Below are 22111 nucleotides of genomic sequence, written 5' to 3'. Positions count from 1 at the left end.
GCTGTACTCTTCTAGGAGAAGAATTTAAAAGTAGGGAAGTTATGACACACCTGTAGCAAACTTTGGGTAAATTGCATTCAGATTATTCTATGCAGTTATGGACATCAGATTATGAAAATGGTGTAGAAGAACTGAAGAGAATGCAGAGAAAATTTGCAAGGTTGATACTGGAAATATGTTAGACTTGTCAACTAGTGGAAATACTTAAACACTTGGTTTACGTTATTACATTTTTCAGAATTTTGAATATCGCTATTGGAAAAGGAATATCTTGGAAAAGGAAAAAAAGATTTGGATTTACATGATGGCTTTCACAACCATCAAATATCCCAAAACACTTTGCAGTGAATTAAATTCTGTGGAAGTGTTGTCACTGTTGGAACATAGAAAATGCAGTATCCAATTTGTATACAATATGAATCCATGAACTACAATGTGACCAGATAATTTGGCTTTGAAATGAAATTGTAGAATAAATAATCACCAGCACATAGAGGGATTTTCTTACTTTTCTTCCAAATAATGCTGGGGATCTTTTCTGCTATCTGTGCTGCACACGGGCCTTGATTGAATGTTTCATCCAAAAGATAGCTCCTCTGACAGTGAGAATTCCCTCTGAACTACACTCAGCATTTGATTTCTGTGCATGAATTCTCAAGGAAACTTTATTGTTCAGAGATGAACTGAGCCACAACCTGCACAGCTCATTGCTAAATACATCTCAGCGAATCTCTTGTACATGCTTCTCATTGTCTTAATTTGATCATAAAGTAAGATGCCCAACACTACTGTCTTATGTTGATGATTTATACAAGTTGAGCTCCTTACTTTTGTACTTTCCATCCTTATTTATGAAAAATAGAATCCATATGCTTTTTCATAACTCATCAATTTATCCTCCACCTTATAAACATATGTATCTAAAACCCTAAGACTTTCCGCATATCTACTCTTTTAAAAAATTGCTACCAACCCTGCTTTTAGTCTTTCTCTCAAAACAAACAATCTGAAATTTCTCTGCAGTACATTTCATTGGACATCTACTAACCAGTTAAGCTCTCCTTAAATCATTTACAGTACTCGACACAGAAAATCATGCCTCCTGTTTGAATGTCATCCACAAATACTGCTTTATTGTCACTTACACTCATCTTTAATTCACTCACATAACTTGTGAACAGCACTACTCCAAGCACCATTACTTAGAATATGTCAATGTTTACATTCTTCCTTTTACAAAAATTAAGGTTCTAATAACAAGCCTTCTTTGTTCACTGATCTTTTGCCATCCATGTTGCCACATCCCTTTCAATGGGGTAGCACGGTGGCTCAGTGGTTTGCACTGCTGCCTCACAATGCCGAGAGACCTGGGTTCAACCCCTGCCTCGGACAACAGTCTGGGTGGAGTTTGCACATTCTCCCCATGTCTGTGTGCATTTCCTATGGGTGCTCCAGTTTCCTCCCACAGTCCAAAGATGTGCAGGTTAGGTGAATTGGCCATGCTAAATTTCCTGTAGTGTTAGGAGGATTAGTCAGGGGTAAGTATAGGGGTGTGTGGACTTGTTGGGCCAAAGGGCCTGTTTTCACACTGCAGGTAATCTAATCTATCTAAAAAAAAATTGTATACCTTATATTTGTCAACAAGCGTCCAATATGCATCTTACAAGGTTTGTTTTCGAAATGCATACAAATACCTACTCTAACAGTAGAATTCATTTTTTTCTCAATTATACTACTTCTTTTTCCCCAAAAATGACTTACTTTTGCAAACTCACACTGATTGTCAGAATTCTTCTTTCTAGGCAAAAATCAAGATGAAACAAGAACAGTGAGTCACATTCATTATCAGGAATTCTGTCTGCATTATTCATTAACAAATTGATCCCATATTTTCCTTCTTTTTTGCACTTTTATCAACTTGCCCTTTCATTCTTAAAAACTTGCGTTTATGATGACCTCTTCTGAGAGGCACATTTCATAGAATCATAGAATTTTTTTAATTTCAAAAATATACTTTATTCATAAAATTATTTGGATCTCTATACAATTGGTCATGCCATTCTTTTGCACACATTACATTGCTTTACATATAGACATCGAAATTTATTTTTCCTATATACAAGTCTGTACATTTACTATCCAGCTCTTCTGCTGAAGCGTCAGCAGAGCCCAAATGACTGCGTCGGCCCCCTGTGATTAGGCAGACAGACGTTACATGGTGGTCTTTCCCCACCGCGCCTTGGCAGCAGCTGCCCCAAGCTTCAGCGCATCCCTCAACACATAGTCCTGGACCTTGGAATGTGCCAGTCTGCAACACTCAGTCAGGGTCAACTCCTTCAGCTGGAAGAGTAACAGGTTTTGGATCGTCCAAAGAGCGTCCTTCACCTAGCTGATGATCCTCCAGGCACAGTTGATGTTCGTCTCGGTGTGCGTCCCGGGGAACAGACCGTAGAGCACGGAATCCCATGTCGCGGCACTGCTCGGGACGAACCTCGACAAACAACACTGCATTCCTTTCCAGACTTCTTCTGCATAGGCACATTCCAGAAGGAGGTGTGTGACAGTCTCGTCCCCCTTGCAGCCGCTTCGAGGGCAGCGTGTGGTGTGGCAGAGAGTCTGGGCGTGCATAAAGGATCTCACCATCAGCCAAGCCATGTCCTGGTGCTTGTTGGAAAGTTCTGGCGATGAGGCATTCTGCCAAATGACTTTGACAGTCTGCTCAGGGAACCGCTCGATAGGATCCGCCCTCTCCTTTCCCCGAAGGGTCTCAAGGACACTATGTGCTGACCACTTCCTGATGGACTTGTGGTCAAAGGTGTTTTTCTTCATTAACTTCTCCACGAAGGACAGGTGATAAGAACAGTCCAACTACTCGGAGCTTTCTGCAGCAGCGAGGCCAGGCCCATCCTTCCAACACCGGGCTTAGGTAGGACCTCAGTACGTAGTGACACTTGGTGTTTGCGTACCGGGATCCATACACAGCTTGATGCAGCCACACACAAAGGTGGCCATCAGGGTGAGGGTGGCATTGGGTGTGCTATTTCCCCCGTTGCCCAGATCTTTATACATCGAGTCCCTTCGGACCCGGTCCATCTTTGATCTCCATATAAATTGGAAGATGGCCCGGGTGACTGCAGCGGCACAGGTTCTGGGAATAGGCCAGACCTGTGCCACATATAACAGCATTGACAGTGCCTCACACCTGATGACCAGGTTTTTACCCGAGATGGAGAGCGACTGTAGCTTCCATCTACACAGTTTCTGCCTCACTTTGCTCATACGCTTCTCCCAAGATTTGGCGCATGCCCCAACTTTCCTGTACCAAATACCAGCACCTTCAGGTGGTTGGTCCTGATGGTGAAGTGGATCGAGGATTGGTCGGCCCAGTTCCCGAAGAGCATAGCCTTGCTCTTGCCTCGGTTTACCTTGGCCCCCGAGGCCCGTTTGAACTGGTCTCTGAGCAGATGACATAGAATCCCTACAGTGCAGTAAGAGGTCATTTGGCCCATGTGCACCAATTTTCCAGAGAGCATCCCATCCAAACCCATACCGATTCCGATACCACCATACTTGCCATGACTAATCGACCTAGTCTACACATTCTTGGACACTACATGGAAATTTTAGCATGGCCAATCCACCTAAACTGCACATCTTTGAACTGTGGGAGGAAACCTGAGGACTCAGTGGACATCCATGCAAGACACAGGGAGAACATGCAAACTCTTCACAGTCACCCAATCAAACCTGGGTCCTTGGAGCTGTGAGGTAGTCACTGTTAACCACAATGACACCATGCCACCCCATTACCTTTCCCTGATACCTTTCTGAAATAACCAATATCTATGCTGAGCCTTACAATAAACATGTCAGTCTAGTAGACTGCAACAGACAAATCAATCTTGACATAATCTAATGTTTTTATTGTGCTAAAAGAAGGTGCACTTGAGAGCAATCAAGAGCAGGAAATGGAATGTTTTGAAAGGAATGTCATTGCCACATTATCTGTGATTGTGTCGAGTCTATCTCAGAAACGCCATCCCATATGTTTGACTTGAAGAAAAAGGGCAGAAAACACATCTGCTGTTATCCATCATGTTTCATTTTATTATCAATGTCATTTCTTGTGGCAACTAATTCTGAGAAACTGATCCATGCATTTCTGAGAAAAAAAATGCAGTGCTGGTTTTAAAAGATTCTCTATTTATCGCGCTAATAATAGAACTATGGTGAATACTTCCTAATAGTGTTATTAGAATCAGTCTGAAGGACCTCTCAGAATGATTAATGGAAGATGCAAAGAGCATATGACCTGTTCATTCCTGTCAGTTCTCATGTAGATCAAAAATTTAACTTGTAATTGTTCTCAGAAATGACGAAGAGCAGTTTGGATTTCTTCAATGATAGCAAATTCCCATATATGGGTAGCTATAGCAAGAAAGATTAGATCAGTTTGTCATCAAAGTAACAGAGTAAGAGATAAAGCCATCTGTTGCTTCATTGATAGAACTCTTACCTATGGTAATTTTAGAGAATTATGAGAATTCCTATGAGAATTATAGGTTCAAACCCCAATCCAGATATTTGAGCATTTAAACTGAGGTTGACTCTACAGTGAAGAGCTGAGTGAATGCTGAAAAGTGCCATCTTTCAAATGAGCTCTTAAGCTGAGGCTCTGACTACCCTCTTAGATGAGGTAATAGATCCCATTTCACTGTTTCAAAGAGCAGGGCAACTTACAAAGAGCAATTTACCCCTGGTGTCTTGGTCAATATTTATCCCTCAGTCAATGTCTCAATGATGCAATATCTGACCATTGTCATAATGCTGCTTGTGGGATCTTGCTGTCTTAGAGTCAGAAACAGCACTGACAAAGGACCTTCGACCAATCGAGTCTGCACCAGTCAAAAACAACCACCTAACTGTTCAATAGCCTTGCATGTCTTGGCATTGCAAGTGCACATCTAAATATACCTTAAACGTTCAGAAGGTTTTTACCTCTATCATCCTGACAGGCAGATTTCCATCATCCTCTGAATGAAAAGAACAATTCTTCACATTTCCTCTCAATCTCTTATCCCTTACCTTAAATATATGCCCCTTGGTCATTGATCCCTCTTCCTGCCTCCTTTATCTATGTCCTTCATAATTTTATACATCTCAATCATTCCCATTTCAGCCTCCTCTCCTCCAAGGAAAACAACTCCAATCTATTTAATCTCTCTTTATAAAACTAAAAGTCTCTTTTCTGGCCACAGAAATACCTATCAGTTCCCTTTACAATTGAATCCCTTCCAACAACAGTCCTGCCATTCTTCTTTCTCCCTACTTCTGCAGCAGACTCACCCATGGTACAACCAAGTTGGCTCCCATTGCTTTCCCTGCACAGTAATCAGCAGAGTCCAAAATGTTATATTGGTTAAAAAGTGGGAAGGTCACAGAGGATTCCTACACAATCTGCCTTCCTCTGCTCTGCCTGCTGGTCACGGATGTCCTTGCTGCCTGTTCAGTCTTCAACTGCAGTGGGCACACCTCACTGAATGTGCTATCCATGAAATGTTCAGCATTGTGGATGTTCCACAGTGAATTCCCCTTCAGTTCCAGCTCCAAAACACAGTTTGCCAGTACCTGAAGCTGGACATACGTCTTGCTATGTGGCCACCAGGGACAACTGAAGCTTCTACCATTTGCCCAATAGCACAAAAGGAGGACCTATGCAAATTTGCTGCTTTGCTTCCTCCACTACAACAGTGACTTCACTTTGGAAGTATTTCATTGGCTTGGAATATCTTGTAACAAGATATGGAATATCTTGTGCTTGTGCAATGTGTATAATAAAAGCATATGTTTCTTTTTAATTGAGGGAAAAAAGAAATGAAAGGAGGAAGGCAGAAAAGAGGGAAGGTAAGAAGACAATGGGTAAGAAAAGAAGAAAAGGAAAAGAACTTTTGGATTATAGAGATTGTTGATGTATAAACAGAGTTGTACTTGTAGAAGCCTTTCCAGATGATTCAAAGCATTTTAAGGCTAATAATCTTTTTGGAAGGTAGTCACTCTAATGCAGAGAAAACTACAGCCAACTTATACCCAGCAAGCTCTCAAAAACAGCAATGTGAAAATGTCCAGAACTTCTATGTTTTATGCTGTTGACAGCTAAATATTGGCCAGGACTTTGAGGACAATGCCCTTATTCTTCTTCAAAATATTGCCATCATATCTTTTACTCACAACTGACCAGGAAGAGGGGGTCTCAGTTCAATGCCTTATTGAAAAGATTGCATCTCTGATGGTGCTGTATCCCTTCAGTTCTCTGCATCTCAGCACTGGGTGTGAGCTTAGATTGTTCTCCTGGATAGGGATTTAGGAGAGGTCTGGTGGAGCATCATGGCAGTATTCCACCCTCAAAGCCAAAAATTCAGGGTTCAAGTCTCATTCTTGGACTCAATGGCCAAGGAAGGTGGATTCAAATTTAGCCAAACAAGTTGAGCATATATTCGTAAATCTTTTCAACTCTTGGCAATGGTAGGCAGTAACAACAAATAGGATTCTTGCTCAGCCAGCTAAAAACATCCTTTCTACATTGAGTCATAATGGGATACAGTATGGAAACAGTCCTGTCAGCCCAACTTGCCCATGCTGATCAGGTTTTAGAAACTGAAGTAATCCCATTTGCCTGCATTTAGCGAATATCCCTCTAAACCTTTCCTATCCATTTACCTGTCCGATTTTAAAAAATGTTATAATTGTCCCACCACTACCACTTCTGCTGGCAGATTGTTCTATATATGCACCACTCTCTGTGTGAAAAAGTTGCTTCTCCGGTCCCTCTTAAATCTTTCCTTTCCAACTTTAAACTGATATCCTGTAACATGATGTCCTATGTATTCTGAGTTCTAACTGAGGAAAGCAAACATGTCAAATGCCTTCTTCACCAAGCTGTCTGCCTGCGATGACATTTTCAAGTACTATGCATCTGCATCCCTAGGTCTCTCTGTTCAACAACACTTCCCCAGGGCTCTATCACTAAAAATGGAAGTCCTGCTCTACTTTGTCTTACCTAAATGCAACATCTCACATGTATCTGCATTCTGGCATTCCTTGGTCCACTGGCCTAACTGATCAAAATTTAGTTGTTTGTTTATATAGATTTACATTCACATATACTTTGTCAATCCTCTTGAGCATCTTATGTACTTTAATTATATCTCATCTCATTCTTCTAAACTCCAGAGAATATACACCCAAACTGCTTATTTTCTCTTTATAAGACAAGACCATCATCTCTGGAAACAACCTAGTGAACCTCCTTTGAACTACCTCCAATACAACTATACAAGGGGACCAAAACTGAAAGAAATTGATGGTTTTGTCATTTGTATCTGTGTCTCCAAACTGCAACGTACATGTAAAGGAGCATGCTTCCATTTGGATCAGCTTGGTCTCTAACAACACAAGTTTCAATCCCTGTTCTGGCAGTGGTGCATTTGGAACCCGTCTCCTTGATTTTCACATGGTGAACGTGTAAATTGCGAATCAGACCCTCACGAGGAAGAGACCTTTAAGAAAGAGCATGGAACTTAGAGCCAAAGGTGTGAGGGCCGCAAACTGAACCACAGCTGCTTTGGTGGAAAAAAGTTGGGAGCAGATTGAAACCCACTAATCATCAGAGTGAAACTGAATAGTGCAAGCCCAGACTGTTTAAAAGAAACATTCAGCTTTATTGCTGAGTTGACTTGATCAATTCTGATTCCCACAAATTGCCTTTCCCAGGGAGTAGGACTGGAGCTATTGCGTCACTAGGGTTGAGTTTCAAGAGTGCTGATTGGCTGCTGGCCGGGTCCCGCCCCTCCGTTGTGGTGAAAGGTCGCGGGAAGATGGCGGCTCCCAGAGTCAGTGTTGCTGTGCGGCTGGCAATACTCACATTGAAGGTGAGCGGTTTCGAAACCCGGAGGTTAAAAACAGCGGGAGGGGAGAGACTGAACTGTGGATTCACCCCCTGGCCGGCTTTATTCCCCGGTTGGGTTACCGGCGATCGGGCGCTGACTTCAATGGGACGAAGCGGGCCCGCTTCAGGGCAATGACCTTTGATTATTTGCTCCAGTGACAGTCAGAAAAGATGTACTTCCCTTCACTAATTCCGTTTATTTTATAACCTGCCACTCGGAAAGCTGTTTTGACCGAAAGAACTGCGGGTACTAGAAATCGGAAACCAAAGCAGAAATTGCTGCAAAAGCTCAGCAGGTCTGGTAGCATCTGTGAACAGAAAGCAGAGCTAACGTTTGGGGTCCAGCTCAGAGCCGAGGGAGGGTCACTGGATCCGAAACGGTAACCCTGCCTTCTCTTCGCAGTTGCTGCCAGACCTGTTGAGCTTTAACAGCAATTTCAGTTTTTGTTTCCGAAGGCTGTGGGTTCCAAGTCTCACTTCAGACACTAGAGGCTAGAATCCAAGTTAACACTCCCAGTAATTTCTGCTTCAGCAGTCCTGCCAGATTGAGAATCCACTTGTATTTGCTGTGACCTGAGAAGTGTCTGCAGTCTGTGAGATGCCAGCCAAATGGTGCTGGAAGGCTCTGGTAGGCAGGTTGTTCAGAGATTAGTGTAACTGCCTCCAACTCCTCAACTTCAACCCTGCAAGTTAGTGACAAAGTCTCTTGATGAGTTCAGTGCTGTCCTGGTTGAACCTTCACTGTTTTGGGCTGTCACAGATAGTGTCTCGTGTGAGTTGGCAGATTTGTTTGACCTCACTAAATATCATATAACACCAGGTATAGTCCAACATGTTTATTTGAAAGTACAAGCTTTCAAAACATTGCTCCTTCGTTAGGTACATTTATTTGGTGGAGTTAGTTTTGAGTGATGATCACCTTGATATTAGTTTGGGAGAAAGCACTGTTGTTCTGCTGTTTTCCTTCCTACCAGGAATGAGGGATTTGTGCACAATCTCACAAAGACACTGTTCATGTGACTTTTCTAATACTTCAAGGTGCCTGCTGTAGGTTGTCCAAGTCTCTGAAGCAAACAGGAGCACAGGGATCACAACTGCCCAATAAACCATGATCATGGTCTTGAGTTTAAATTGCTGCTCCTTGAATACTTTTTCCTCCGTTATTTGAAGATGGAGCTGGGATATCAGAGGTGATGACCTTCGCTGTCTCTGTCTGTTTTCATTGAGAGAACACTCCCAAGTTTTTTGGAAAGTAGAACTTGTTTTGCTGAATCTCTTCATCGATGTTAAACTGGTGGATGTAGGTATAGTTCTGTGGGCACTGGTTGTAGAAAGGCCTTAGGTTTGAAATTGTTAAATGACAGGCCATCTGGGAGTGTTGCACAGTCAGAAGTGCCATTTTGGAAACAAAATACTAAACCAAGGCCCTGTATGCTCCCTCTGGTGGACTTAAAAGCTTCCATTATTTCAATGATGCTCTGTTTTATTTGTCCCTGATAATAGCATCACAAAAAATCAGATTATACAGTCATTATTACAAAGCTATTTGTGGTAACTTGCTGTGTGCAAGTAAGCTGCTCCATTTCCTACGTTACAGCAGTGACTGTACCTCAACCAAGTTTTCAATTGGCTATATAATGTTTTGGGACATCGAGGTCATGAAAGACATTCTACAATTGCAAGTTTGTCTGCCTATGACTCAATGACTCAATACTCTCTCACTCCTCAGTCTGAAGATTACGGCTTTGTTTTTTGCTATGGAGACCTGAGTACGGCATTCCCTGGGCGGGACTGAGGGAGTGTTGTACTGTTGAACTGTTGAAGTTGCCACATATCAAATGAGAAGTTCCACCACTGTCCCTTTTCTTCCCCCTTAGGTGGATGTAAATAATGTCAAGGACACTATTTCAAAGAAACGTAAAAGTATTTTCAGGGTGACTAGGTGCTGGACTTCGTCTAACTCCACTAAAAAGAGAAAAAAATATTATATTGCTTTTTGTAGATATTTGTTTGATGCAATTCTTGCGTTCCAATAGTGACTACAGTTCAAATGTTTTAGTTGGCTGTGAAGCACTTTGAGATATATTAAGGTTGTGAAAGCAGTATATATATGTACATTTTTCTTCAGAAAGGCTTCACATATTCATGTGGGTTTAAGGCACCTTGAATGTTGTTGGACTTGGATATGTTTTGTCTGATGTAGCATATCTGGAAGATATCTTTTGTCTCTGCTGCTTTTCCAATTATGTACTCAATCTTCAGTGTCCTCAGTCTTCTGCACCACATCTTTAAGGTATTTATTTTTAACAGAACAAAAATAATTCCTGATAATATAAATCATGTACAGGTCAGTGGTTAGGCCACTTTTGGAATACTGTGTGCAGTTCTGATTTCCCTGCTGTAAGAAGGATGTGGTGAAACTTGAAAGGGTTCAGATAAGATTTTCAAGATTGTTGCCAGGTTTGAGGCTTTGAGTTATGGAGGCCAAATAGAAGTTTATAAAATCATGAGGGGCATGGATAGGGTGAATAGTCAGGGTATTTTCCCCAGAGTGAGGTGTTCAAAATTAAAGGCATAGATTCAAGGTGAGAAGGGAAAGATTTAAAACTGATCTAAGGGGCAATCTTTTCAAGCAGTGGGTGGCGTGTGTATAGACTGAGCTGCCAGAGGAAGTGGTGGAGGCTGGTATAATTACAACATTTATAAGGCCTGTGGATGGGTATGTGAATAAGACATGTTTTAGAGGGATATGGGCCAAATGCTGACAAATGGGACTAGATTAATTTAGGGTATTGGATTGGCATGGATGATTTGGACCAAAGCTGCAAATGTGTTGCTGGTCAAAGCACAGCAGGTTAGGCAGCATCTCAGGAATAGAGAATTCGACGTTTCGAGCATAAGCCCTTCATCAGGAATAAGAGAGAGAGAGCCAAGCCGGCTGAGATAAAAGGTAGGGAGGAGGGACTAGGGGGAGGGGCGATGGAGGTGGGATAGGTGGAAGGAGGTCAAGGTGAGGGTGATAGGCCGGAGTGGGGTGGGGGCGGAGAGGTCAGGAAGAGGATTGCAGGTTAGGAGGGCGGTGCTGAGTTGAGGGAACCGACTGAGACAAGGTGGGGGGAGGGGAAATGAGGAAGCTGGAGAAATCTGAATTCATACCTTGTGGTTGGAGGGTTCCCAGGCGGAAGATGAGGCGCTCCTCCTCCAGCCGTCGTGTAGTTGTGTTCTGCCGGTGGAGGAGTCCAAGGACCTGCATGTCCTCGGTGGAGTGGGAGGGGGAGTTAAAGTGTTGAGCCACGGGGTGATGGGGTTGGTTGGTTCGGGCGGCCCAGAGGTGTTCTCTGAAGCGTTCCGCAAGTAAGCGGCCTGTCTCACCAATATAGAGGAGGCCACATCGGGTGCAGCGGATGCAATAGATGATGTGTGTGGAGGTACAGGTGAACTTGTGGCGGATATGGAAGGATCCCTTGGGGCCTTGGAGGGAAGTGAGTGTGGAGGTGTGGGCGCAAGTTTTACATTTCCTGCGGTTGCAGGGGAAGGTGCCGGGGGTGGAGGTTGGGTTGGTGGGGGGTGTGGATCTGACAAGGGAGTCACGAAGGGAGTGGTCCTTGCGGAACCAAAGGGTCTGTTTCCATGTTGGACAGCTCTATGACAATGAGTGATTTATTACATGCCTGATTCCAAATTTGTTTATGAAGTGGAAAATTAATGTTGCTGTTCATGATTAAGATATTTATTTGACAGTTAAGCAGACATTTGTTTGCTAATATCTAACAAATGCAAGTTGATTAAGAGTGGTATTCTTGCTTATGGTACTTTTCCTACATGGAAAGTACAATAGCATTGTTGATATTATTTTGATTGTTTATTGAACCAGGAGAAAGGAACAGTGTCATGATCACTGATACAAAAATAAATATCCTGAAATTCACCTTTATTTTTGCAATGAGTGTTGATAATGGAGCTGCTTTATATAGTGCTGTAGGTTAGAAATATAGTTTTGTTTCCATGTTTTATTTTCAAAATAATAAAAATAACAACTGATGGCATGCAGTTCAGGATAGTAGTTTATTGTAGATGGGATGGAACAAAGCATTTACTATAATCTGAATCTTTCATCTTGATCTTAGCAAGGCAATTTCAGAGACCCAAGTCTCAATTGTTTATTAACAGGTTCCCCTTCTCTGCACATCAATAAAGGTTTAGGTCTGCGTACTGTCTTCTGTTGTCCATGGGATGTGTACCTTACCTCTTCAGACTGGTGCAATCTTCGATTGCCAGCATGGTTTGTTTGTAATTGAAATGACTGAATTTTTGAGTATCTCTTTGATTCATGGGCTTAACTGAGTCATAGAGACCAGCATTGTTCTCTGTGCCAATATAATTCAGGCAGTAGAGATGGTTCAGTGAATATCAATGTCTCCAGGAATGGTTTTGGCTCTTAATCATTGTTGTCCAAGTGGACTTCTATCACTGGGTAACTACGACATACCAATGAAAAATCAGGAATGAATTGGGGTTGACTGTGATGCTTTTGATCCCCTGCCCAAATAGCTGATTGATACTCCCTGTTGAGACACGCAATTTAAAATGTTGCACTGTTTGGACCCTGAGTAGTCTATGTCTTCAGAAGGGGAAAGAATTGAGATAAAATGGAGAAAACCGTGCTACTGATTTGAGTACAGAAAGGGCTTAGTTGCGAAGCAAACTGTTGCATGTTCCCTTGAGTCGAAAAGTGTGGCGCTTGAGCCTGCTGATGACAAAATGAGTGAACTTGTCAGGGTAATGGCAGGCTGAAATGCCTAAGACATTTCGATACTGATTTCATATATGAAGTAAACAATAAACATAATTTGTGGTTGCTATGCTGTATAGTTTTATGGCTACTGCTATGGCCAATATTGGATGAAGAATCATAGGGCTTTGTTCATTTTCTTTGAATGCTGTAGTTATAAATACAGTGGAGCCGAAACAAGAAGCTCTTTGACTAGAAAGGGTGGTTTGTTCTGGGAGGTCTTATAATTAAGTTTTTGAGAATGCATCCATCTAGAGTTGGCAAATCTCATAGTGTGGGATCGATTACACTTGGCTGGCTGATTGTGGCTGGTAATTTGAGGTTGCTGTACCATTTGTGGGAATTGTTTTATGTTTTGGGTTTTGTATTAGCATGTAAAGTATCTAATGATATTCCAAATTGTTTGTCACTGTGACTTTGTTCACATTATCTAAGATTTCAGTGGTTTGCTTTAATTAATATGTGATGTTTTTATAAAACTCAGAACGATGTGGTATATTTCATTTTTCTGACTCTACATTCAGCGTAGACATGGGAATTGCTTATATGATGGTCAAAATTGAATCAGCAAAGATATATACTTTGCGCATTAACTCTTATTTTGAGTCTGATTTATATGCACGGAGCTGTTGAACATATTTTTGGTATGAGATCACTGAGGGTAGGGTGGTAGGCTAGCCGAGAATTTAAGCTTTGTTGCATTTGATCCCAAAAGAGGATTTCTTTTTGGGAACTGTTGTCCAGAACAAGATTCTGAAGATCTCGATGACATTTAAAGCTTGACTTAGGAGGGGAGAAGTGCAGAAGTCACGTAGAATGTGTTCATTTTTGCTTGTCTTATTAACAGATTAATTTAACTGAATGAGATCAGTAGGCATTTCTCCCCATGGCTAATTATGGATATCTCCAATGTGTTTTTTGAATGTATTGTAATTTTATTGCTGCTTCTAGTGCTTTCTATCACCATTTGAAAGTAAAGATAAAAGTAGCTTTTGTCTTTAAGCTTCTGCTGTGTGTTTGCGGGTGGTAATGTGTGCAATTTCAAAGAGAATTAGAAAGTGCAGAATAAAACTATTAACTCCGGTAAGCCAAATAAAGCAAATGGGATAACTATTAGATTCCTGGCTACTGCATTCCTGATGGAGCATAACTTGCAGTTTGCAGGAAGCAAAGATAACAAGTGAACATAGAACTGCATGCCCCAGAACTGCAACTGCTCCTGGCAGTGTAGTGGGCTTTATTACTCATAGCTATGGTTGACAGTTGTAGTGGACGAGTGCTGCTGTTTTGGAGGTGCTGAGTTGCATGATCTCAAAGCAGCCTAAAGCACTTCATAGCTTATTGGCTGCTTTTAAAGTTACTGTTGTATATGTGAAATGTGGCAGCCAAGTTGTGCCAACATGCTGTAACCATGAAATAAATTACCAGATCAATCTGTTTTTCCATGTTAGTTGAGAGATAAATTTTGGCTGTGGTATCAGGGATATCTCCTTGCTTTTCTTTGAATTGTGTTGTGGGAACTTTTTTATGTGTTTGCCTGAGGGGCAAACAGGGTCTTAATTTCAGAACATAAGCTGTGGGAGTGGGAGGCTATAAATCCCCTTGAGTTTACTTGGTTATTCAGCAAGACTCTGGATGAACCAGGAGACCAACTCCTCTTTCATGCTCTATTCAGCTGCTCAAAATTTTATTGATTTCTGTCTTGAATATACACAAGAATTGAGCATCCAAGTCTCTCTGAAGTAGACAATACCGAAGATTCACAGCCATTTGCGTTTTGAAATTGCTCATCTGCTCATTCCTGAGCAGTCAATCCTGTATCCTGAGACTAGGTCTCTTAATTTTACCTAACATGGATATAAAAGATACAGTATAGAAACACATCGTTCAGTATGAGAATCAGTCTGCATTTATGCTCTACTTGAATTTCGTACATTCATCTGGTTTCTCCTTAAGTGCATTTACACTATTCTCCTTTAGCGCACCCGGTGGGAGCAAGGCCCACATTTTAACTGCTTACTGGGTCAAATATTTTTCTCTGATTTTCCTCACTGATCTTTTGATGACTATCTTCTATTAATAGTCCCTAATTTGTTTTTTTTTCCCCACAAGTGCAAACACACACTGTCTTCATCCATTATATCAAAACCTTTCAAAAGCTTAGACATCTCTATTAGGTCACTTGTAGCCTCCTTTCTTCTTGAAAAGAGACCCAGATTGTTAATCCTTTCCTATTACCTAAAAGATGACAGTGGAACTGTAAGTTTAATAACATCTTTTGAGTGATTCTATATCCTTATAATATGGTGACCAGCGCTGTACTGTTCCCCAGGTGTAGTCTTAATAAGGTTCAATACAAGTTTAGCAAAGCAGCCCCGTCTACCAACTTTTTCCCTTCAGAAATAACCTGAGAGCTTGGTTTGTTTAACTAATGATCTTATTAAACAGCTTTGTAACTGTGCCATTCCTGTGTCCACCTCTTTGTGAAATCACCTATTCACATGATTCTCACTGTATACCTTTTTGCCCCTTGTGACTCCAGTGTTCACTTATCTGCAGTTATCGTGGAGTAAACATGCACTAGGTATGCACCTTATACTGTGCACACACAGTTGGTCCTTTCTGCCATATACAAAAATAGGTTCCAGTGACGTTCTTCAAGAATACACACTTCCAGTGAACAATAAGACTTAATGTTTTTGTTCCTTAGATTTCCATGCTGCTCCATTCCATTTCAAAGTTGTATATGACCATTTTTAATAGCAAAATATCAAACTTACCTATGACAAAATTAATTTGACAGCTAGGGAACATCTGTTTATTCTGCCAAATCTTCCAAGAAATTTATATGTTTTATTGCAATCGCCTCTTATATTTGTAGATATTAGAGAATCTATTCCCATTCTACTTGTGGGATAATCCTGTCATCCCAGCCCAGGAATTAGTTTTGTGAACTTTTATTGCACCCCTTCTAACTCAAGGATATCCTTTATCACCGAAGGAGATGAAATCTCTGTGCTCTACTCCAGATATGTTCTCACCAAAGATTTTGTGTAATTATCTAGTTTTTGAACCGTGTGTTGTAGTTTTGATGACCGGAGTCACGTTTGCATTCACATTTGCAAATGATTCAGAACATAGTGAGAGAAACAAAACAGGATGAATGTAAGATTTACTCCAGCACTGAACATGTGGTAATATGTTACCGTTAGCTCAGAGTCCAAGTTGCTGTGGCAGCATGAACATGTTGTGGTCTGGTGCTATGGATAGGGATGGTAAAGGCTTCAATATTCATTTCATCACATGACCTACCAGGAATTTCTCCCATTCCTGCCTCCTATCATTTCCACGCATTGTAAGGATTTGCAGATTGATACTGACTCTTAGGCTTTGTAATCCTTGGCCATCAAGTTCTGGGTTTGGACTTGAACCTACAGCTTCTGACTCATTTGCACAGACACTACTTAGAGTGTTACAAGATCTCATACAATTAACTTGTAGTTGGTTAAAATTCACCAACTATTTAGAACCACATGAAATTAAATAGGACAGGAGAGGGGACATTGGCAAAGGAGCTAAGGATAGCATGGAGGGCAGAGGATTGAGGTGACTGCGTGTGAGCCATTTTAGATATCACAAGGATACAACTTCTAGGGTGACCCAGGTGCAGATTTTTTGATATTTAATGAGTTTATGGAGAAAAACGATTTCCTATGGTTAACGAGTTCAGAACAAAGGAACATGGCCATAAAAGTAGAGAGAGGGCATTCAGGAGTGAAGTCTGGAAACATTTTTCACACAGAGTCATGGATATCTGCAACTCTCCATCACTGCTACCCATTACCCCCTGTCAATAAAAAAAAAGCTGTTGATGCTGAAAGTGGGATGATGGGTAAGGGTGTCAATTGAAAATTTCAAACCAAAGTAGGATGACCCTGGAAGTGAATAATAAGAAAATGGTAGATGAAATGACCAGGTCTTCAAGTAACATTGTGGTACTGGTAGTACATCAGGAAATGGAATTGAGGGAAGAACTCCGGAAAATCATAATCACCAATGAGGTAACAAATGCCCAGGTCCTGATGGACTTCATCCTGGGTCTTAAAAGAATTAGTTGATGCTAAAACCTCCTTGGTTTGAAGTCGGTCCTACTAGATTGGACAATAGTGAATGACTTCTTTATTCAAAAGGGGAGAGAAAGCAGGAATTGGCAGTTGCTTATCATCTGTCACAGAGAAGTATTAAAGGCTATCTTTAAAGATGTTAAAGCAAGGCACTTGGATAAAGTCAAGATCATCGGGCAAAGTCAGGTTTGCTTTGTGAAGTGGAAGCACATTTGACCAATCTGTTGGACTACTTTGAGGAGGTAATGTGGTGTGGGTAAAGGGAACACCAATGGATGCACTGCGCATAGGTTTCCAAAAAAAGTTGTTGCAGAAAATAAAAGCTCATGATGCAGAGTGTAGCATTTTTGCACGATTAGGAAATTAGCTTGCACTGCTTCTTCATAATACCAGGGATCTGGGTTCACTTCAGCCTTGGATAACTGTCTGTTTGGCATTTCTACATTCTCCCTATGTCTCTGTGGGTTTCTGCTGGGTGCTCCAGTTTCCTCCCTCAATCCAAAGATGTGCAGGTGAGGTGGATTGGCATGTTAATTTTGCCATTGCGTCCAGACGTGTGGAGACTAAATGGATTAGCTGTGGTAAACATGGGGTTACAGGGATAGGATAGGAGGCTGACTTTAGGTGGGATACTTTTCAGACAGTCAGTGTGGACTCGATGGGCCGATTAGCCTCTTTCTGCTCTGTAAGAATTCTATGATCCTTTCAATAGGAAGCAGAGAGTGGGCCGAAATGGGTCTTTTTAAGGTTAGCAAGATAGAGAGAGTAGTATTCCTGGGATCAGTGTTAGATCCTCAACCATTTACAATTTACATGTGACTGTATGAGTGGATGGAAGTATAGTTGCCAAATTTGCTAATGAGACAAATGTAAGTAGAGAAGTAAGTTGTGAAGAGGATGTAAGGAAGCTATAGGTTAAACAAGTCGGCAAAGATGTGACAAATGGAATATAATGTGGAAAATGTGAAATTGTTTATTTTATCAAAGAATAAAAAAGAAGCACATGATCTAAATGGTAAGATGTTGCAGAGCTCCGTGATGCAGAGGGTTTCAGGTGTATGAATCACACAAGGCTAGTATGCAGGTACAGCAAGTAATTAAGAAAACTAACTAACAAAATGGTGTCACTCATGACAAAGGAAATTGAATACTAAACTAAGGGTGTTATGTTTCATTTTAGGATTTTGACGAGAGCTCATCTGAAGTACTATTCACAGTATTGGTCACCTTATCAAAGGAAGCATTTAAATGATTTGGAAGCTAACTGGACTTAGAGTGGGGAAATGTTGCCTTATGATTAAAGGTTAGAAGATGAAGCTTGTATCTGCTGGAGTTTAGAACAGCAAGAGACTACTTCATTGAAACATATAAGATCCTGAGGGCCCTTGATAGGATGTGTGTAGAGAGGATGTCTCCTTATATGGCATTATCCAGGGGTCATTGTTTAAAAAGGGATAAGCTGAATTTTTTTCTGAGGCTTGTAAATCTTTGGAACTTTCTTCCTGAAAAGGTATTGGAAGGAAAATCCTTGAATATTTTTAAGGCAGATATAGATGAAATCTATATTATTAGGAAGGTTATTAGGAGTAGGTGGTAATGTGGGTTTGAGGCTACAAACAGATCAGCTGTGATCTCAATGAATGGCTGAGCAGGCTTGAGGTGTTGAAAATGTTTGCTAGATTTTTAGATAACGGTATTGATGGAGTTAAATACAAATTAGTCAAGATTCATTGTGAAGGGCCAAGGTGCTGAATAACCTTCTCCTGTTCCTATGTCCCATAATTTATTCTGATTCCCGAAACCATACTATCATGTTGTTTTCTCCTTTAAGACACTCCATAAAATGTCTCCCTTCATTGTCATGTGCTGTTTCATTTCCTCTGTGAATATCGTGGGGTACTTTGCTACATTAAAGACTGTATGTAAATGCAAGTTGTTGCTGTTGAATATGACAGTGAATGTTACCCAGATTTCAATGTTTCAGTGTTCTAATCAAGTGTTTTTTTTGTTTGTTCGTCTAGCATGCATCATCCCACTCCAGGTGCAGCTTTGCTGTCTCTCGTGTGTTGTACTCCACTGTTTCGGATCTAAATGAACCAGTAAGTTCTGCTTGGTAGGGATCTTAAAGGTTTGATGGGATCAATGTAGAAAAAGATGTTTCCACTTCGGAGAGATCAGCACTGGGCAAGAATGGGATAGTCAATATGACTTTGTGTGTGGGAAATAGTGTCTGACAAACTTGATTGAGTTTTTTCTTGAAGAAGTAACAAAGAGGATTAATGAGGGCAGAGTGGTAGATGTGATCTATATGGACTTCAGTAAGGCATTCAATAAGGTTCTCCATGGGAGACTGGTTAGCAAAGTAAAGTCTCGGTGACCTCAGAGGTTTATAAAATCATGAATGGAATGGATAGGATAAATAGACAAAGTCTTTTCCATGGTGTGGGGGAATCCAGAACTAGAAGGCATAGGTTTAGGGTGAGAGGGGAAAGATATAAAAGAGACCTAAGGGGCAACCTTTTCATGCAGAGGATGGTACATGTATGGAATGAGCTGTCAGAGGAAGTGGTAGAGGCTGGTACAATTGCAACATTTAAAAGGCACCTGGATGGATATATGAATGGGAAGGGTTTGGAGGGATATGGACCAAGTGCTGGCATGTGGGACTAGATTTGGTTGGAATATCTGGTCAGCATGGACAAGTTGGACTGAAGGGTCTGTTTCCATGCTGTACATCTCTATGACTCTTAAGTATGTAGGGATTATTTCATGAGGAAGTGTTTTGTAGATTGGGCCTGTACTCATTAGAATATCGAAGAATGAGAGGTGACCATATTTAAACCTGTCAGATTCTTGGAGGGCTTGCCAGTGCAGATATGGAAAGGTTGTTTCACCTTGTGGATGAATCTCAGACCAGAGGGCATAATCTCAGAATAAAGGGTTGCACATTTAAGACAGCGATGTGAAGGAATTTCTTCTCTGAGGGTTATGAATCTGTGGGATTCTTTACCACAAAGGGCTGTTATTGCTGGGTCATTAAGTATATTCAAGGCTGAGGTAGATAGATTTTTAATCAGTAAAGGGAGTCAAAGGTTATGGGGAAAAGGTAAGAAAGTGGATTATCAGATCAGCCATGATCAAATTGAATGGCACAACAGACTGTATAGGTTTGATGGTCTATTTCTGCTCCTATGTCTTATTAACACTAACGACCATGAATATAACGTAGTCATTAATAAATCCAAATATTGGGATTTTTGTTGTCACATGTTTCTGGAAATGATTTGGTCACAGGCACAAAAGGAATGATATTTGAATTTGCGGCTACCAGATTAAGGAGGGGTAGCAAGAATAGAGAGTGTTGGTAGAGGACATAGGTTCGCAGGTACAGTTGCAGTTTAGCTGCAAGAAGTGATCTATTTTGGTAAGGGTTGGTGTTGGACGTGTAAAGAGCCAGATAAGTGTGCAGATGGATCCACAAAGGTAGGGAATTCAGATAGAAGAGGTAATTTAAAGGAAAACTTGAATTATGAAAATTAGCATAGGGCCAGATTTGTTCCGTATTAGTTTGTTCGTAGGGAGATTATACTTTGCCTAAACACTTTAAGCTCCCCATCCCTGCCCGAAAAAGGGGGAATCAGATGGATTCATGCCATTTAATCTATCTAGTGGTTAGGAAAAGGCTTAATAAAACCTTGAGCAGTGTCTCCTCTGATCAGTTACTCAAGGGAAGTCAGAATCCATGGGTTATAGCCAAGAAGGGATGGGAGAATATTAGACGAAGTGGTGAATTTTCCTATATTAAATATTAAGGTTAATTTTATAGCAGTGAATGAACCCGATTTGTTCATCATTAAACTACTTTCTTTTTGATGTTTGTCTTTCCCCTCAGACATTTGACAAAATCCTTGTTGCAAACAGAGGAGAGATTGCCTGCCGGGTAAGCTGTTTTCTGTGTACTTTAGTTCAATTAAGTCTGAGGAATGCTTGTGTTTAAAGAGGGTCTCGTTTAGAGTGATAGAACTCCACAGGATGGAAGGACTCCATTTGGCTCAATTTGCCTGTGAAATAATTGTCCAGTAGTCCCAAACCATTGCTCTTTCCCCATAATCTGTAACTATCCACTTTTCAAATGCATATTCTCATTTTAAAAATTGTCTGAAACTGCTTCCACCACCCTTTCAGACACATTACGTCAGATTACAACTCACTGCGTGAAAGCAAATTCCACTCATCTCCCCTCTCAGAGGAACCTGTTTGCTCCCTAAAAAAAGAAAGAAAATAAACATTTATTTTCTGAAAAATAATGACGTTTTGTTGGTTACAGAATGTAAAGTATCTCTCCTTATTAAGTTGTTGTGTCAATACTAGGGAATGTTCTTGAGTAGCACTATGGTCAACAGTGGGAAATATGACCTTCCAATTTGCTCATGAACAAGTTTGAAGTGACATGGCCATGGGAGTAAGTATAGTCACTACTTTGAGAATGCATGTTTCATCCAGGAGCTAGACGATTTCCCAGGGACAGGCTGGAGGGCTGGTTTAATGTTGTTTGGAAATGACTGGAACCTGGCGATGAAGACCAGTCATATCTGACTCAGTATAACATGGATGCAGCTTGAGACAATTCATATTGGCAATTAAATTAACATTTTTGAAAAAAAGTCAATGGAATTTAAATTACAGATAAAAACTTCCACCACAAAGGGAGTTATTTCAGCAGAACATATTTAATTGCATTTACATGTTAAGATCTCTTTTTTTTAAGGTTGAGTAAATTGTTATTTTTTTCCTTAGTTTAACTCTAAGGAGTACACGTTTGCCTTATTCAGAACGTGGTGTGCTGAGAACATTAGGAAGCACTTGGAAATCAGGAATTTTCACCTGTTAGTTTTACTGCACTGAAGGTCACAGCACAATACCATTCTAGTTTCTAATATGTACTCCTGGTTGTTATGGAAAAAAAATGAAGATGTGATTAAAGGATTAGCCTTGCACTTCAGCCACATTATATTAATTCTTAGTTAATTCTCGTTGCAACTTGGAAATGTCTGCTGCATGTTCATGCGGATTTTTCAGAATTTTGGCAGAGTAGTGGTTAAAATAAAAACAGTTAAAATACTCCGGGTTCTGAATGTTCTTCTGTTTTATTGTCTAGTTATATACCACTGTGAATTTGAGTTAAACTGAATTGGATGACATCCTGAACAGAACAGATAATAAGAAAAAGAATATCAAAGATCAGTAGTG

The 22111-nt window shown here is 40.8% G+C and overlaps 1 protein-coding gene across 2 annotated transcripts in view; it reads left to right on the top strand.

Annotated features, from left to right (window-relative positions):
• Window positions 1-7851: 7851 nt before the first annotated feature.
• pcca (propionyl-CoA carboxylase subunit alpha) overlaps window positions 7852-22111 on the top strand; it is a 386004-nt gene continuing 371744 nt past the window's right edge. For both annotated transcript variants that reach the window (XM_060825847.1, XM_060825848.1), the window contains exons 1-3: window positions 7852-7928; window positions 18883-18960; window positions 20754-20801. In XM_060825847.1, the coding sequence (XP_060681830.1) occupies window positions 7875-7928; window positions 18883-18960; window positions 20754-20801 (180 nt within the window). In that variant the 5' untranslated portion in view covers window positions 7852-7874. The remainder of the gene's footprint in view (window positions 7929-18882; window positions 18961-20753; window positions 20802-22111) is intronic.

The sequence above is a fragment of the Hemiscyllium ocellatum genome, chromosome 6, assembly GCF_020745735.1.
Source record: "Hemiscyllium ocellatum isolate sHemOce1 chromosome 6, sHemOce1.pat.X.cur, whole genome shotgun sequence".
NCBI classification, from domain to species: domain Eukaryota; kingdom Metazoa; phylum Chordata; class Chondrichthyes; order Orectolobiformes; family Hemiscylliidae; genus Hemiscyllium; species Hemiscyllium ocellatum.
The sequence above is the reverse complement of the archived record's forward strand: the minus strand, read 5'-3'. Positions and strand labels throughout refer to the sequence as shown.